This window comes from Bidens hawaiensis, unplaced genomic scaffold (assembly GCF_021521415.1).
Source record: "Bidens hawaiensis isolate Kalapana, Puna unplaced genomic scaffold, B.hawaiensis_p1.1 tig00006368_1, whole genome shotgun sequence".
NCBI lineage: Eukaryota > Viridiplantae > Streptophyta > Magnoliopsida > Asterales > Asteraceae > Bidens > Bidens hawaiensis.
This window is the reverse complement of record NW_027491426.1, coordinates 566,156-583,927: the sequence shown is the minus strand read 5'-3', so window position 1 is coordinate 583,927 and position 17,772 is coordinate 566,156. Positions and strand designations below refer to the sequence as shown.

At 36.6% G+C, this 17,772-nt stretch overlaps 1 protein-coding gene across 1 annotated transcript; it reads right to left on the bottom strand.

The window, feature by feature from the left end:
* Nucleotides 1–322: 322 nt before the first annotated feature.
* Nucleotides 323–9,189, bottom strand: LOC143632183 (structural maintenance of chromosomes flexible hinge domain-containing protein GMI1-like). The gene is made up of 36 exons (XM_077100757.1): nt 8,805–9,189; nt 8,679–8,708; nt 8,510–8,596; nt 8,376–8,431; nt 8,208–8,282; nt 8,045–8,117; nt 7,906–7,957; nt 7,699–7,814; nt 7,531–7,599; nt 7,374–7,460; nt 7,182–7,232; nt 6,933–7,071; nt 6,795–6,856; nt 6,585–6,713; nt 6,372–6,465; nt 6,252–6,286; nt 6,079–6,157; nt 5,814–5,999; nt 5,588–5,746; nt 5,404–5,425; nt 5,186–5,294; nt 5,011–5,127; nt 4,589–4,909; nt 4,396–4,499; nt 4,145–4,322; nt 3,964–4,069; nt 3,752–3,846; nt 3,469–3,634; nt 3,289–3,374; nt 2,927–3,208; nt 1,756–1,950; nt 1,568–1,682; nt 1,279–1,489; nt 999–1,187; nt 609–920; nt 323–530 (listed from the first exon to the last, which is right to left on the bottom strand). The coding sequence occupies exons 1-36, from the start codon at nt 9,174–9,176 to the stop codon at nt 323–325; spliced, it is 4,767 nt and encodes a 1,588-aa protein (XP_076956872.1). The 5' UTR covers nt 9,177–9,189.
* Nucleotides 9,190–17,772: the final 8,583 nt, after the last annotated feature.

The following is a 17,772-nucleotide window of genomic DNA, read 5'->3' as shown; positions in this document are numbered from 1 at the left end:
ATTAACTCTTACATGAATCTCACGATCTTGGATACACAAACCAACCCAAAAATATTTAAAACTGAATAGAACAATGCTAAGCATACTGCAAGGATATTACAAAACCACAGGAAATCATCATACCGTTATATATAGATTTAATCTACCATGTATGTACCCAAAATATACAATTTGCTAAATGATTGCTAGACAACTTACCATATGCCTAAAAGCTTCATTCACAGATGTTTGCAGATGCATATCATAACAAAGAGTAGAGTTATATAGCAGGTTTTACTTTTCCTCCAAACATATATATATATATATATATATAGCGATCTCATCAAAGCTTCATGTACTTGTAATAAAAAGCATGTTTCTTTTTGAACCTTTTCAATTCACATTCGAGGGATTTCCTATTTTCAGACAGCTTAGCAATCGTCACTTTCAGTTTCAACTTCAGGTCCCTATAACGATCCAACTCTCGTTTGTCCTTCTCAGAAAGGGGTTGATTTCTTACAGGTACCACAGGGAAAATAATATCGGGTTCCCTGAACATCAATCAATATAATAAGACATAATCAACTTAGGTAGACGATAAAACATTGGAAAATGAATTTGAAACTTACAAGCATCCTAGAGACACCACTCCATTGCCTCTTAGTATTCCACCATCTAACGAAACAGCACCATCTTTTATACATGAGATTGCACGTTTCATGTCATCTCTGGTTTCATAAACTTGTGTCTCCCCAAAAAGACGATAAAATAAAGTCTCTCGAAGGCCAAAACCAGAATCTGTTACGGTGTCCAAGTGGTCATCGTCTATATTCATCATATTCACAGCATACCCTAAAAAGCCTACTGGTGTGGATCCACCAGGAAGGGTTGGATCAGGAAACAATAGCTTTCCCTCAGCATCTTTATCTACCCCGCATGCCCTGTCGGTTTTAGACCAATGAAATATACATCTTTAATGCTGTTAAACTTACAATAAAAAGGATTTTGTTATTTGGAACCTTATGTCTTCAATGCAAAGAACATGGTATCGACCATTTATTGACTGACCAAGTTCTCGTGCAAACATGTGAAGTGCAAAATTGGGATTCAACCTCCCCTTCTTGTCATAACGTTCAAGTAAACGTAGGTCCTCATAATGCTTGCATACGACTGCAAGCATTTGATCACCAAGATACTCCGCAAATAGCCTGACAAAGGACAGGAACAGGACATTAATATCATGATTATACAATATACAATATTCAATAATCAGAATGACATAATAAGATTCAACCCAACCTGCTAAGCTCAAAAGTGGAAGTTGTCCCCAGAAGTGCAACAATGCCAATAATATTTCCCATTTGACCGTGACGATCTTGGTCTCGCAATGAATTCAAGTGTTTCATGACTAAAGAACCGGCACAGTCTGACTTAGATTCAACTCGTTCTATTATTACATTTTTCCCCAGTCGAACATGCGTGCCGATACTAAGAATTTGGTCCCTGAGACCTGGATTATGAAATTAACATTACAAGACCACTCAAATAATTTCATTTTGAACTCCTAACAACATAAGGAAAACATTACCTTCACATTCTGACAGGTTGACCTCAATTGCTTCTTGCTCACATACAAGCTTTTCTATTTCCGGTTCAAGTTTCCCAATCCTCAAACCGATGGCAAGAATCTCTTTCCAGAGGTCCTGAATATGAAGAGATAAATGGTGTGAGTAAATACATAGTACATTGATTTACTAACAAAGAAATAATATGTACCTTTTCTAACTGATAACAATTATCTATATAAGCTTCTTGTTGCTTAGCTGTAGCAGGGCATATATCCATTGTCTTTGGAGTATGATATTGGGGACTCCTGTAATCTAGAGGTGTCTCTGTTTTGACAACTGAGAGGACATTTAAGTTGTGACTGATATTAACAGGCTCTGTCTCCAGAGGAAGCTCAATCATAACCTGTGTAAGAAACAAGAAACTGTTTCAGCAATTGCATGATGTACATAAGTGTTTTCACAATCAGATAATCAGCCAGCACGCTGTAATAGGTAGTTTTTGTACGTCCCTCTCATTTTAAGTTCTGAAAATCAGATTATTTAATAACAGTCTTAACAAATTTTTAGTTGGAATGTTGTGTTTTAAAAAGCACAAGATATCCGCGCTTTAATAATCAGGCATCACTTGAGAGATGCACATGTTGGTTTTAAAACACAAAACAAGAGAAATACATATCAGGGGGAAAGTTAACGTACAAACTAAATTAGTGTGCTAACTGTGCAAACATGTAGTGTAATTATATATACAAGTAGTGAAATTATGTAATTACATCGTAATGTTATGCTGTAATTACACCACACTATAATTACACTATGTTGTATATATAATTACACTACTTGATTCGCACAACTAACACGTTAATTTAATTTGTATTTGATCCAAACCCTGAATATGAGTATATACTAATACACTTAGCATATATTAAATTATTAATATATATCATCACATGCCATAAGAGATTGGTGCAATGGTGATAAAATAACAAATTAACAAATTAAATTGAGGCATAAAGTAAATCATTCAGGATACTACTGCATGTTAATGCTGTACAGTTACCAACACTTAATTTGTATTTTTAGTTCTTGAAGACAGCATTTAAGGTATATTATTTCTTAAAAAGTAACATTTAATGTAATTCAGTTATCAAGAAATGAACATTTAATGTTATTTTGGTTTCAAGAATCAACATTGAGTGTCTTCTAAGTCTCTCAGCAATCATAATTGTGCATGAAAATTACAAAAAACAAGGTAACCAAAAGTAACTATATGAAGAAAAACAACTCGGAAAATTAAAAATGAGAATAACATCAACCCAACACTAAAAAGATTATTGTAAAAAGTTAATCAGATGACTAATTTGGAGAGAGAAGAATTCAACCTTGAGGGTCAATTGCAAGTCAGGGCAATGAGAATGAACAGCCACAAAAGTAAACTCCCCTTCCTCTGAAGGAACAGGAACTGCACGAACTATACATCGGCCTTCATGAAACGCATATTTGACAGATTCATCGATCTCCATATAATGTGATTTAATCGCAAGAGTATGTGATTGTCCAATCCCATCTTCATCATGAAAGTTTACATCCACTTCACCCTTGGAATTCACAACTTCAAACAAAAGGTGTTCAAGTTGGGAACCAGGAAAACATCTTTCAGGTATCTACAATTATAAGCATAACTACCATAAATTTGATATAAACGTATTTCTAGTGTGATGCTGTTAGATTAGAAGATTTAGACCTCTGATGAAATCCTCAACTGCCGTTTCTCAATTTGCCACTCCTTTCTAATAGGTGTTTCTTCATTTGAACAAACAGCCAGTGATACTGTGAATGAAAGTTGACTTTTCTAATGAGATCCATGATAACTTAATATAAAAAAAAGAGCATTATTTAAGGATAGGCATTTCTTGTATAATACCATTTTTTCCATAATAGCCTTCAGAAACCTTCAAAAAGCCACCAAGATCAATGCATCCACAAGCATCTACCTTCTTACCAGAAGAACGCTTCAACCAACGAAAGCCATCCACACGCAACTCCACCTTAGTGTTTTCTTGTACATGATTTCCATGTGCATCAAATAACTGTAATAGCATATTCAAATTTCCATCAGCAGATACGCAAAAAATAATGTCAGATCTTCTCTTTTACTTTTGAAATTAATAACACAAAGATATATGAAACGAAAATGGTGCATGTACCTCCAGATTCAGATCTTTAATTACAATGCCTGGAATCAATTGCTTCTCAAAGTTATCTGGTTGAACTGTGAACCTTTGTACACATCCAGGAAGAACTAGGGCAATATTGTATTAAACAGAAATAAGCCAAAAAAATGAAGTCCAGAAGGTACCAACAAAAAATTCAACAAATTTATAATTATGTAATTGAGTAATAGCTGGCATATGCAAACCTTTGATGGGGATATCTAATAAGTGTGAGGTAGGCAGAGTTAACACCATGGTGGCATCATAACTTGGTCGAATGCTGTCCAAATCAGAGCTCTCAATAACCAAACCCTACAGAAACCAACAAGTTAATTATCAAGATACCTTCTTGTTAATATATCAAAACAAATGTAGCCAAAACCATACCTCTATCACTAGGCCTAACTTATCTATAGAAATAGATGGGCTCCAATCATTAAGGATAAACCTAGCAGCGTCCTGGCAGTTGATCTGGATCGACACATCCGGAGGTTCCAAGAACGGAATTTGATTATCGTATTGATCAAACATTGATACAGAAATGGGCTTGCATGGACAACCCACCCTAGTCAACAATCAACATGTAAATAAATAGGCACGTAATCCAAATAAACACATTAGCTTGATACATGTCTTACGTTAAATTATATTGAGAGTTCTTCTTGGCAAGTGCCCATCTGTGGACCTCACGGGAAGGTTTCACCTGGACCTTCACCACACATTTCTCACAACTTGAATCTCTCTGGTGATAAATAAAAAAAAAAGATATTTGTTTAGCATAGTGAATAGATGATACCATGTAAATGTTAATAATCAGGAACACAGTGTTACAATGGAAAAAGTGAATGTATAAATGCCGGCTTTCTGAAACAGAGGATGTGACTTGCATTTTGGTTTGAATACATATAAACCTTGCAAGTCTCTTAATGTTGAGGCGACTACACGTCCAGAATAGATATTGGTTTCGTCCTGAGGCCTCTTGATTGCAGAATACGTAACCACTAGCGACATTTCAAAGTTGTTTTTCATCACATATTTCTGATCTAGATGTTTGGAAGGCGTCCCGGATTTGTATGTACCAGGACGAATCACAGCAACAATTTCAGCGGGTGATACGTCACTTGCATAAGTTTCAGATTCATCGGGTAATGACTGCAAGAATAAATATAAGTAAATTTTAGACGAGATATAAAATAATTAAATTTACTGACATACAGAATAACATAAAGGCCAATTTGATTGGATGAACTAACCGATTCCAGTCCCAGCTCACGACATTGCCTTGAAGTTAATATCTCAATTGTTGAAGGGCATTTCTGATATTGCTTCTCCATTTGTGTATTCCATTTAGAATCATCAACCGCTAAACACTAGAAAATAATTTTTGTTTAATAATAAGTAATCACTGATAATTACAAAATTCCTAACCTTTCCAGAATCAATGACACTCATTGGTATCGATACAGATTTTTGTATCTCAAATTTTTCCTCCACAGATTCGAGGAGACATCCATCTTTTTCTGGGATGTCAATAGTCCTTCCAGAATAACATCAATTTTGAAAAAAAAAATATATATATGGTGAGATTAGAGATACTTAAAGTAAAGAGCAAAATGTAGATGAAGATAGAGTTTTAGGTTGTTCACCTGCATATTATCCACGCATCCCCTGTTTGAGCAAAAATACGAAAGTTAGCCCAATTAATAAAAACTTAAATAAAAGAAAAGCAAACTGGTATACGGTCTTTATGCGGTCATATAGCAAGTAAAAAGTAGCTGATTAAATAAAAAAACATGTTTTGAGGAATTATTAGAAGGGTTTGGCACTTGCCAGCAGCATCCCCTTGAAACCCTTCGAAGAGGCTGTATTCTAATGTAGCATAGACATTCTGTTTGTGGAATCCACCACATGCTCCCTTCAGAATCTTGATTTTCTGCCCTGATTTCCATATTTTTTCTTTCCGCCTAAAAGCTTTATGAACTCTCACAACTGCAAGCATAATGAAAATTAAGTATAATGAAATAAATGCATATGAAACCAAAACTTGAATTCTCACCATCACTGGATATGTGAAGCGCCTTTTTATTTGAAGGGTTTACTACTATAAGAACAGGTTCATCAATTCCAGAATCACCTTCTTCATCATACCTGTCATGCATATCCTTAAGCCACATTTGGTACTGCTTATCCAGTTGTGTCAGGTTCAATGATTTTCCGTCTCTTCTAATGTCAACGTCAACGTCTGTTAACGAATACATATCTGTAAGGTCATTCCATTTAATATGGACTACATATTTACACTTTCAGAAACAAACAATTACCCGAATCTTTCTCCAATGATTGTTTGATGCCCAAGTTCCTAAGTGCAGTAGTAAAAGGGTTTTGATGTGCAAAATCAGTCTAGAAAAAGAAGCAAACAAACATCAACAACAATCAGCAGCAGCTAAATAGGTGGAATGTACGATGATATGGTCAATGAAAGACAAACACATACCTTCGAGGGTGTTGGGCTGAAACCAGCATCCGTCTCTAAAATCACAAAAATATGCACTCAACAATATAATCAATGGTACAAAGACGTAAATAATTTGTTGAAAAAGATGGTTGGTCATACCAATAAAACATTTAACTCTCATGGAGCTTCTCTTTAAGAAAACTTGTGATCTGTTTATGCTTCTTTGTCTGAAATCCATGAATGGAAGCCATGCCTGATTCAAAAAGACATTTATTGCACAAAATTAATACATGAGTTTCAGAATCTATGTTATTGATGAATGTAATTGGTAAATGAATCAAACCATATATGCAATTGTTTATATCTACTCACCCAGCGAGCATCTGGTAGTAGACGACCTAGCCGTCTACAAGAAACATGCCTAAAACTTCCGAATTCTTCAGTGCAATCATACCCATCTTCTTTCAAAGCATCCAAAACCCTCTCAATGCTTTCTTTACCCTGTTACGTAAAAAGGAAGATATAACAGAGATTTTGTTCCTGGGAACTTGTATCATGTAGATTGGATGTGCATATGCATACCTCTTTAACTGGAAGATACACACACCTAAGGCATGCATTTGCCTCGTCAGATGGTCTTGTTCCTGGAAAATTCGAAGGATTAAATTCATGGTTAAAATTTTGGGTTAACAAATTTGATAATGCAAAAATGAAACAAACCTTGACTACTTGTCATAGTAGCATTGTCATGCTTCAATTTAAAACGAACTTGTAGCACGAATTCTGGACCATTGCATGAAGATAGATTTGTAATTGCTACCTCCCCACCCGGAATTTCAGCTAGATCAACTCCATTAACCTTAAAGTGTCCATCATGCATGCAAATATTAGAGTTTAAAGACTAATAATTTTCAAAAAAACTCATCAGTACATGCAACAAAATCTTTTAAAAAGGAATAAAGTGCAAACCTCAAATTCAATTGGCGTAGAAGTTTTCCCCTTCTTGGACAAGTCATCACACTGTTAACAGGAACAAGCTAAGTACAATATCGAATCCTTATGTTTTTCATCATATAGTTATAAACATAGAACTGAAATGAATTTTTCTTTACAATCTAAAATTACAAATTATATCACCCCACTATGTATAAGCCAGCAAACCTGAATATAGGGGAAATAAATATCCTTTAATTTACATTTAAGCCGCCTTATGTTAGTGCTTCTCATCTTTGGTTCGAAAATCTCAACCTGTTCAAATGTTTCCACAAAAGTTAAATGTCATGTCAAATCTAAGTCTCTAAAAATAAACAACTGTTACCTTTGTGAAACTTCCCCCGGGAGATAATTCAAGTTCTTCCTTTGTGGGGTTTCGAAGACCACCATAAGTCTAAAATGCAAGAAAAAAAATAATTAATAGAAGATAAACCAGGATTAAATAAAGTAGATAAGAAAGAAGAAAATATGTAACAGAGATCAACACAATTACCCTCCAGGATCCTTTTGAACCAGAAACAGAACCACCAACAAGAGCATCTCTCTCAAGACATAACATATAAACTTTTTTATTGGCCTTTGTCTTGGAGGAAACTTCTGTGCGCCTACAGTAAGATAAACAACAAAAATAAATGATTAGAGCCAATAGAAGAAAAGTGGGCCATACAAAGAACTTAATCATTTCAATAGATATAACTTCCTAAATGCATTGATGCAATAAAGCCACCATATCCAAACATGCCAAATGCAGGCTGTACAGACCACCAGAAGGTTTAAAATAAGCATCATGAATAGGATGATAATTAAAGATGGCAAATTAAGTATTCCACACCATTTACCTTTAAATATGGAGGCTTGCCACCAATGGCTTGTGTTTTGTATGACCTATGCAGGGAAGCTCCCATCTTACCCCTACAAACCAAAAAAAAAAAGCATATAATAAAAACATAATTATGAAAATAAGAAACAAATAAATGAAACATCCGAGAAATAACATCTTACCACTTCTCTATGGAAGTAGAGTCCATGCCCAAGCCTGTGTCAAAAATAGATAATTTCTCATTTGAAACTTCGACACTGCAAAATGGTGAAAGTAGTAAGAATCAGTAGAAAGCAAAATCCCAAAAACTAAAACCAACAAAGTGACAATCCTTATGTTGACCCTTTTACCTTATTAACCTCTCATCTCCTTCATCATTTGTCCACACGGCTTGCAAAGAATTGTCCTGATGTAAAGAGTACGACATTATGAACCTTGAATATGAGTTTGAAACAAAATTTAATAAATAAAAATCATCTCTTACTATTAAGTCAGCCAATGCAGTTTCAAATGTATACTCTTCAGGCAACTCCATCAGCAACTCTGTATCAGGAGTTAAATCCCACATATTCTACAAACAGAACAAAAAACCAGAGTTCAATACATTCTTATTATAAAGAAAACAAGGATCTATATGATCAGCCCTAACAAACCTCATAGATAGTTGACGGCTGAGACCCGTCCTGTTACAAAAGCATTACACATTTACTAATTAGAAACAAACTTTAACAAAACAAAGAAGCAAAACTCAGAATGAAAAATTGAAAAGAGGGACTCACATCTAGTCTGAGAGTGTAGACTTTGTTCATCTCTAATCTTATTAACTTAATGCTACTTTTAAAAACACGATCATAATCATCAATAAAACATAAATCCTCATCCCATCTAACATTCTTCTTAGGGTTTGATGTTGTTTCTGCTCTATCACATTGTTGTTTCACTCTGTTGGCCAGCTCCCTAACAGTAATGAACTCAGTTCCTTCAGGTATCTTCACCAGTACAGTCATTCCGTTCGGCAAGAGAATTTTCAGCTTGTAAACTCCCTGACTACTTGCACCACCGGAACCCGGTGTCCTCTTGTTAAACCGCCATGTGCCTGAATCCTCATTTGGTCGCTTTTGAGGCGTTAGAAGTTGGCGTTTACCATCCATCTCCAAATCAAACTGCCAATTCTGAAAATATATACAGAAGTGAACACTGATTTCGATTTATACTTCACGATGCAAATCATTGAATATACAATGAACAATAACTTTGAAATCGTAATCAGAAATTTGAAGAACAACAGAGATGAATGTGAAGAGTATCATCAATCTATTAAGTTTAGTCAACAATGCTAGTGTGATTTCGAAACCCTAACTATACTTTACATTGGAAGAGAAATAGACAAAATTGGCATGTATAATCATAATCATTAGAACATTAAGTTTGAAATAAAATCTTCAAAATATCAAACAACAGCAAGTGAAGGCTGATATCGATCTGCTCAACAATGCTAGCTAGCTACTTTAAGTATAAAAATCGAAACATTAACTGCATACTTAGTAAATAAAAATCTGCATACTTAGTAAACAATGCTATGTGATTGACGGCCACCGCGAATCATGAGATTTAGAAAAGGAGCGCTAAACTAGAAACCCTAGGTAGAAAAAGGTGTAATCGGAAGGTATGATCGTAAAGGCTACTGCTAACTTTACTAATCAAGTGAATGAATATTATTATGATGATTAAAGTTGGGATGCAGATATTATTATTATTACCTGCTGCAAGTGTGAGTGTGAATGAAAATGAAGCAGAAGAGGGTTTGGGGTTTTCTAAAAACAGGGGAAAAGGGTGGGTTTTAGAGCAAAAACGGAAACGACGATAGATAGTGTGTATGTGCAAATGTGTGTGTGTGTGTGTGTGTGTGTGTGTGTGTGTGAGATAGTAATACTACACAGCAGGATGCTAAAATGAGCCTGGGGTGTAATCATCTCTCTGACATGGCGAATACGTCCAAATTAATTATATCCCTTCACCAGACATTTTTTCCATCTTTTACACCATCACTAGTTAAATTATCAGGCTGAGGGGTGTGGGGGCTCTAACGGGGGCGCGAGTGGGGGTTCCAGCCAATAATATTGTGACGTGTGGCAGATAGAGAAACTGGATAAGATGGGTGTTGGAGCCCCCGCTGGAGCCCCTGGCCCTGGTGTGGAGGGGCTCCAGCAGGGGCTCCAGCGGATTTTTTTTTTTATTTTTTTATAAATGTATTAAAAAAACGTATTATTAAAAAAACTCATAAATTATTTAAAAAAACAAACATTTTTTTTAAAATTCAAATTACAAAAAAAACATACTAAAAATTAAACAAACAATAATACTTAATAATAACACTAATCTAATACAAGATCATCGGGTCGCCCCGCCCACAAATGTTCAACCAACTCATGTCGAAGATCCCTGTGTATCTCACGGCTCTTGATATTTGCTATGTTATGAAGTTTTTGTTGATCACTGATTGTGGACGGTTGTGGCGGAATGTCACCTTGGTAGTTTTGGCAGATAGCTTTGCCCTCGTCTTCTAACGTCATGTTGTGTAGGATCAGACACGTGTAGACGACGTCCGTTATCCTCTCCCGAGTCCAATAGAACATAATATTGTTTTTTTATAGCTCCAAAAGCTCTTTCAATATCTTTTCTAGCAGACTCTTGCTTCTTCGTAAAATACTTCCGTTTGTCGGCGATTGGATCTGTAAAAGCTTGAACTAACAAAGCCCATTCGTTGTAAATACCATCGACCAGATAGTACCCGTACTTGAAGAGTTCTCCATTTGCAACAAAAGATTGAGGTGGTTCAACCCCGTCGATAAGGTCGTTGATCAAATGTGACTGATCGATAACATTAAGGTCGTTATTTGACCCAACAACACCAAAAAAAGCATGCCAAAACCAAAGATCCTGTGACACCGCCGCCTCAAGTATAAGGGTCGGCCCTTCATGATCACCACGGTGGAACTGACCTCGCCAGGCCGTTGGACACATAGCCCATCCAACATGCGTACAATCGATGCTACCTAGCATCCCAGGAAAACCATGTTTTTCAGCGTGCACCTCATATATGCGTTGGATGTCATACATTGTAGGTTTACGCAGATATCTCCGAGCGTAAGTCGATATGACTCCTACGTATAATATATATTACAAAATGTAATAAATATTTAATAAAAAGTAAAATTAATGTTTTTTACCTTGGCAGAAAAAATGAAGGGATTCACGTGCAACCCTTTTCGACATCTGTAAATACTCATCCAAAGCGTCCGACGAGATGCCGTACGCTAATTGACGGATAGCAGCCGTGCATTTGAAGAGGGGTAAAACCGGGGAGACCCCTAGCATCCTCCCTTTGTTGAAAAAATGGATACCGTGCCTCTAAATCACTTGCTATACGCATGAACAATTGTCTGCTCATTCGGAAACGAGTTCGAAAATCCGACTCCTCATATACCGGTTGAGGGCTAAAATAATGCCTAAACAAAGTATCGTTAGCACCCGATCGATCACGATCACGAGGTGGTGCTCTAACCCTCGGGAGTCGAGGTTGATGGGCTTGATTTTGCAAGAGATCGACCACGGTTGCGGTCAAAACTCCCCCTACATGAAGAAGCAAATCATCCTCTTCGGAGGAGTCGGAATCAGGCAAGTACGACGACATTATTTTTTAAAAAAAAATTGGGAAGATGGGTTGATTTTGGGTTTTATTTTGAAGTTGTGGTGATTGATATGGGTGAAATGGGGTATTTTATAGATGAAATGGGGTATTATATAGGAGTTTGGGTTTTTTTTTAAAAAAAATTATTGAGCTCCAACGGCTCTTTCTCTAGAGCCCACCATCTTTTCCTCTCTCTTCTCCCGCGAACACACTCAACCCTGCATGGATTTCCGCGCTCGCGCCCCGCTCGCGCCCCGGCTCGCGCTCCGGTGGTGTGGGGTTAGCGCCCCGAGGCGCGAGCGGAGGGGCTCTCGCGCCCAGGATTGCGCCCCACACCCCTCAGCCTTAGGCTGAGGGGTGTGGGGGGCTCTAACGGGGGCGCGAGTGGGGGCTCCAGCCAATAATATTGTGACGTGTGGCAGAGAGAGAAACTGGATAAGATGGGTGTTGGAGCCCCCGCTAGAGCCCCTGGCCCTGGTGTGGAGGGGCTCCAGCAGGGGCTCTAGCGGATTTCTTTTTTTATTTTTTTATAAATATATTCAAAAAACGTATTATTAAAAAAACTCATAAATTATTAAAAAAAACACACATTAAAAAAAACACATTAAAAAAAAAAAATTAAAGTACTAAAAAAACATTATTCTTATTCTTCGGCTTGGTCTTCTTCGATCAACCTCTTTCGGATACGTTCCTTTTGCTTTTCCATCAGCATTTGATCGACCGGATTTAGGTTACTGAAGTCTCTTGTAAGGAAGTCCAAATCTCTCATTCGACTTTTTTCCTTTTTGTCATTAGAGACCACCTCCATGGTTTTGTTGAATTTATTGAGGGATTCAACAAGATCGACGATGTTTACGGCTCCCCCCTCAGCCGGTTTTTTCCCCTTGGCGTCCCGTCCCAATGGCCGCCTCCTCGGCGGTGAAGACGTTTCCTCCCCCGCAATGTTTAGGTCGAATCCAACGCGGCAATCCGACCCGGCAGAAGTGCTTACGCTCCAGACGAACTAGTTTTAGTCCGTTTCGGCCCTACTTCCGCATCATGGTCCGGCGCCACCAGCTCAACCCACTTGGAACACCTTTTCAACCTCTCCCACAACTTTACATCGTCCCACGTCTTCACCGTCCCATACCTCCGCAAACACTCCTGCTTCCACTCTTCGACAATGAAATTGTAAACCGCCAAATCATCACTGCCACTTGGTCTCATACGACCGGCGTTCCTGTTGAAAATATTAGTAAACAAGCCGACAAATTTTCTGATTTCGGACCACCGACCCGAAATCATATCGGCGTTTCGCTCTGTACTCCCAACGAGCGTATAGAACGTCTCCCTAACCTTTGTCCAAAAAACCTTGCTTTTTTGGTAGTCGGCTGCAAAATGAATAATTAAATTAGATTTCCAGTTAACTTTTTTATTTAACTTTTTTATTAAAAATCATTTTTAAAAACGTTAAAACAATTACCGCAACGCCGATCCTCAGAAATGACTATCCAAGCCCGACACAAGGCTTCCTTCTCATCCGATGACCACGGAGTGGTTTTCCGTTTCATCCTCGGAGTCGAAGCCGGTCCCGGTCCCGGCCCGTCCGTTGCAAGTTGTTTTTTTTGGTGGACGCGTCTTCTTGCTCCCGTAGCATCACCGTGTGATTCTTGTGTCTCCGGAACAACAAAGTTAGGAGACGGTTGTATGTTGGATTGTTGAAAGCCGGATGTTTCTTGCGACCCCGAAAAAAACATCGATTGGTCTGGTGACGACCATAAATCGTCGTAACTATAACCTGAATCTAGGTTTGGGTACCAATTTCCAGACATGTTTTTAAAAAAAAGTTTGGAAGATGGGTTGATTTTGGGTTTTTTTTTGAAGTTGTGGTAATTGTTTTATGTGATTTTGGGTGTGGTAATTGTTTTATGTGATATTGGGTTTATATATATGAAGAATACTTTTTTTTTTATTAAATTAAAGAGCCCAACGGCTCATTTCTGTACTCCCAACGGCTCTTTCACGTCTCCCAAACGCCTACAGCTCCCGCGAACCACCTTGCGCCTGCTTTGAATTCCGTGCTCGCGCCCCTCTCGCGCCCCGGTGGTGTGGTGCTCGCGCCTGGGGGCGCGAGCGGAGGGGCTCTCGCGCCCCCGCTGAAGCCCCACACCCCTCAGCCTTATCAAGCAAATCACAAATCCAAACGTTTTTTTCTATTCTGTTATATACTGTGTTAAAAAACACACCCACACACGCCATTTTAATGTGTTTGGATATTGAATACTTGGTTAGTTTGGATCGGTTTATTCATATTTGAGTTTTTCTTTCTAATTTATAACCAAAATCTGAATCGATTTGAATTCGAAGTTGTATAACTGAAGGTTAAAATTGCAAAAACCAAATGTAACCGGCAAATCTAAGTTAACCTTCAAGTCAACGAAAGATCATCCTATGTGGAATCTGAATCCACGATAATCTTCAATCAATGTTGAAGCTGAAAACATAGAAGATTTATAACTTTTTTACTTACCAAAAAGGAAATTTTAAATTCATAAACTAAATACCATACGCAATATCAAGTTGCATTTAGCTAGCTAAAAACAAACAAGACGAATTTAATCTGATTTATGAACAAGTGTAACATATACATGGGGACAAACCTGAATCATTATGGTCATGTTTAGCATTTGATCGTTGTATTTAAGGCTGCCTACCAAAACTAGCTCATAATGAAAAGGTTTCATGAGCAAAAGTGCTAAAAAAGAGAAATGAGAGGTCGACGGGCGGATTTCAGAAATTAGGGCCGGCTTACCATAATGAGAGGTTGGAGGCGTGTATTTATATAATAATGAAAGGTCGAGAGGCGACGATGCATGAATTAGGGTTTTTGAATTTTGAACGATAAGGGAATGATGGGTTGGGTTGGGTTGGATTTGGGTGATGGGTTAGAATGGGTTTGGGTCAGGATGACTTTTTAAAATACAGGGTTAGGATGGGTATAGGTCAATGTGACATTTGTCAATTTCAGGTTATTTTATACTTGTATTCTTAATGTAAACCCGACCCGTTTTGTATCCCGAACCTTTCAATATTATCAAAATGATGAATTGTATGTTAAATATTTGTTTTATAGTTGTTGGATAAAAAAAACACCCTTTTCGGTTCTTAAAATTCCCCGAAAACACTCAAAACGAACTCCAGGGACTAAAACTACCAAAATGGAGACTTGAAGGACCCATTTGTAGTTTGTGCTTCTTGGGTCTATAACCAACCCATTTTCATGAAACACCCATTCAACTTACTCTATATATACACACCCATCTTCTTCATCTGTGCTTGCTCATTTCTTCATTTCTCTCTCAAATTATTGAATTCTAAGGTTGTTCTTCATAAGCTAATCTTTCATTTTAACTAACTTCTCAACACTTAAAGCTTGATGTTACAACATATATATAATATACACTCCTTGTTTACCTTCGGTCTTTCATTTCTCCGGTCTCGGCCGGTTGAAATGCCGGGCTAGTAAGGCAAGGTTACATGGAGGACTTTGTAGTCCTTGTTTATATATTTAACAAATCTAACCATATAACTTGTTATACTTGCTTAACTTCTACATATTTTAGTTTATTGTTCATATTTGTCAAGTTCCATGGTATTGGGTATGTGGTGACTAGCCTCGGTTTCATCCCGAGTTGAGAACCGAACCAAAAACCGAACTTTTGTTTAAAAGCATTATTGTTAACTTTTTGAATGTAAAACTTGAGTATTATTATTTATAAGTTATTTTACAAGTTCCATGGTAATTGGGTATGTGGTAACCATCCTCGGTCTTATTCCGAGTCAAGGACCGAACCAAAAACCGAACTTTTGTTTAAAAGCTTTATTGTTAACTTTTTGAATGTAAAACTTGAGTATTATTATTTATAAGTTATTTTACAAGTTCCATGGTATTTGGGTATGTGGTAACCATCCTCGGTCTTATTCCGAGTCAAGGACCGAACCAAAAACCGAACTAAACCGAGTTCACTCGCTTAAGACACACAAGTGTGTTTTTAGCCACCAAAACTCATATTTTTCTTCAAGATTATATTTTAAATCAATTTTAGTTAGTTTCTAAACATACTTGGCATGTCGGTAACCAACTTGATCTTATAACAAGTTCGAACCGATAAGGTCGTATACTCGCTTAACGAACGTTAAGGTTCTTCACAATAGAACTACATACTTGGTTAAGTCTATTTTGATTTTATTGAGTTATCTCATAACATTTATTATTTTGGGAAGTTAACTGTGAGCTTGGTCAATTATCAAGTCTCGAACCGACAAACCCGAACACTCGTTTAAACCTCGTTTTGGTATTCTTATAACCAAGGGTTTTGCAATATCGCATTTTAACCCACATTATTACTTAACATAGGTTGAGTAAAAAAAGAAAAAAACTAATGAATAGAATACCGAGACCAAAAATCCAAATGATTTATACTTGAGTCTTAAACCACAACACGTATTGTATATGTTTACTTAAATAAATGCTCGATTTTGTGTTATATGCTTTACATGATTATGTGCAAATTCTTGAATGCTAAGGCGGGTAGCCTCTTGAATGCTAAGGCGGGTAGCCTCATCAAAGTATGATCATACGTTAATTCCGAGTATATATGGTATCCCCATATAGAAAGGTGTCGTCAATGTATTCTTATTGACGATTTCATTATTGTCGTCAATGTATTCTTATTGACGGTTTTATTATCTAAATTGTTGCTATTATTTATTGTTTTCATATACTAGTTGTGGATTTCATACTATATACTTATTGTCCAAAACTATGAAAATTGTTCACCAACCTTCGTGTTGACAAACTCTATTTTATGCAATGTTACAGGTTTGATGTTAGCTTGATTGGATTATTTGAATAAACTTATTATCTTGGCTTTAGGATATTAGAAAAAAAAAGAACAAGTTATTTGTTTATCTATCTATTTGGCATTTTGTATGAACAATTGTTGTGTTATTTATGATGATATGGATTTAAATGAGTTGTTTAAATATTGTAACTTTATAGTGTCATTGTGCAATGAGCAATCATGTCGCGCCTCGATGTTTCCGCCTTCATTGGTCGGGGTGTGACAGTCAACATGGATAAAGTTAATCCATCATGACCCAAATAAAGATTAAAATACAAAAGGTTTCAAAAATCCCTCAAAAAAATATATAAAAACTTAATAAAAAATTAATAACTCAAAATGTAAATAAAAAACGCAAAAAGCAGAATAACTAAAATGTTTCCCCCATCGTTCTTTTTCATTAAAAAAAAAACTCGGTTTTGTCTTGGTTCAGGTTCGGTTATTTTCCGTTTAGTTTTGCTTTTTTCGTTTCAGTATCTATTCGGTTTCAATGTTTTTGTTTTTTGTTCGGTTTCGATTTCTAGGTTTCTATTTGGTTTTGGATAGGTATGGGTCAAGATGGGTAAAATTAACCCATCTTGAATCAAGTAAAGGTAAGATACAAAGGGTTTTAAAAACCCCTCAAAAAATTAATAACTTAAAATATAATTCAAAAACGCAAAATGTAAAAAAACTAAAATGTTTCCTCCGTCGTCTTCGTTCATAAAAACAAAAAATAAAAAAAAACTCGGTTTTGTCTTGGTTCAGGTTGGTTTTTTTCGGTTAAGTTTTGCTTTTTTTTCGTTTCGGTTTCAATGTTTTCGGTTTCGATTTCTCGATTTCTATTCAAATTCGTGGGTTTTGTTTGAAATAAAATTGGATGGAAGTTGTTTAATTTAGTCCATTCTAATTCATAAACAAACCCATTCTAACCCATAACCAAAAGTCACTAGCAATTTCTAAACCCATCTTAACCTTCTTACAAAATTCTTTTGATCCATCATAATCACTTTAATTTTAAAAGTTATCCAAATTGACCCAAACCAATCCATTTGGGTTTGTTTTGCCACCCCTAGTTGGGCTGTGCTTAAATGTGAAAAGAGTAAAAGAGAGGCGTGCACATTATGCATAAAAATTTATTCCTTAAAAAAACAATAAATACATGAGAACTAGGGCCAACTATAAGAGGAGTAA

What these genes read in the sequence shown, in the direction of transcription:
- LOC143632183 (XM_077100757.1), bottom strand. Translation starts at nt 9,176, where the DNA reads ATGGATGGTAAACGCCAACTTCTAACGCCTCAAAAGCGACCAAATGAG. An exon ending in GCAAGCCTCCATATTTAAAG is followed by an intron (nt 7,958 to 8,044) that starts GTAAATGGTGTG and finishes TGGTCTGTACAG; the next exon opens with CCTGCATTTGGCATGTTTGG. An exon ending in TTTATTTCCCCTATATTCAG is followed by an intron (nt 7,233 to 7,373) that starts GTTTGCTGGCTT and finishes TCCTGTTAACAG; the next exon opens with TGTGATGACTTGTCCAAGAA.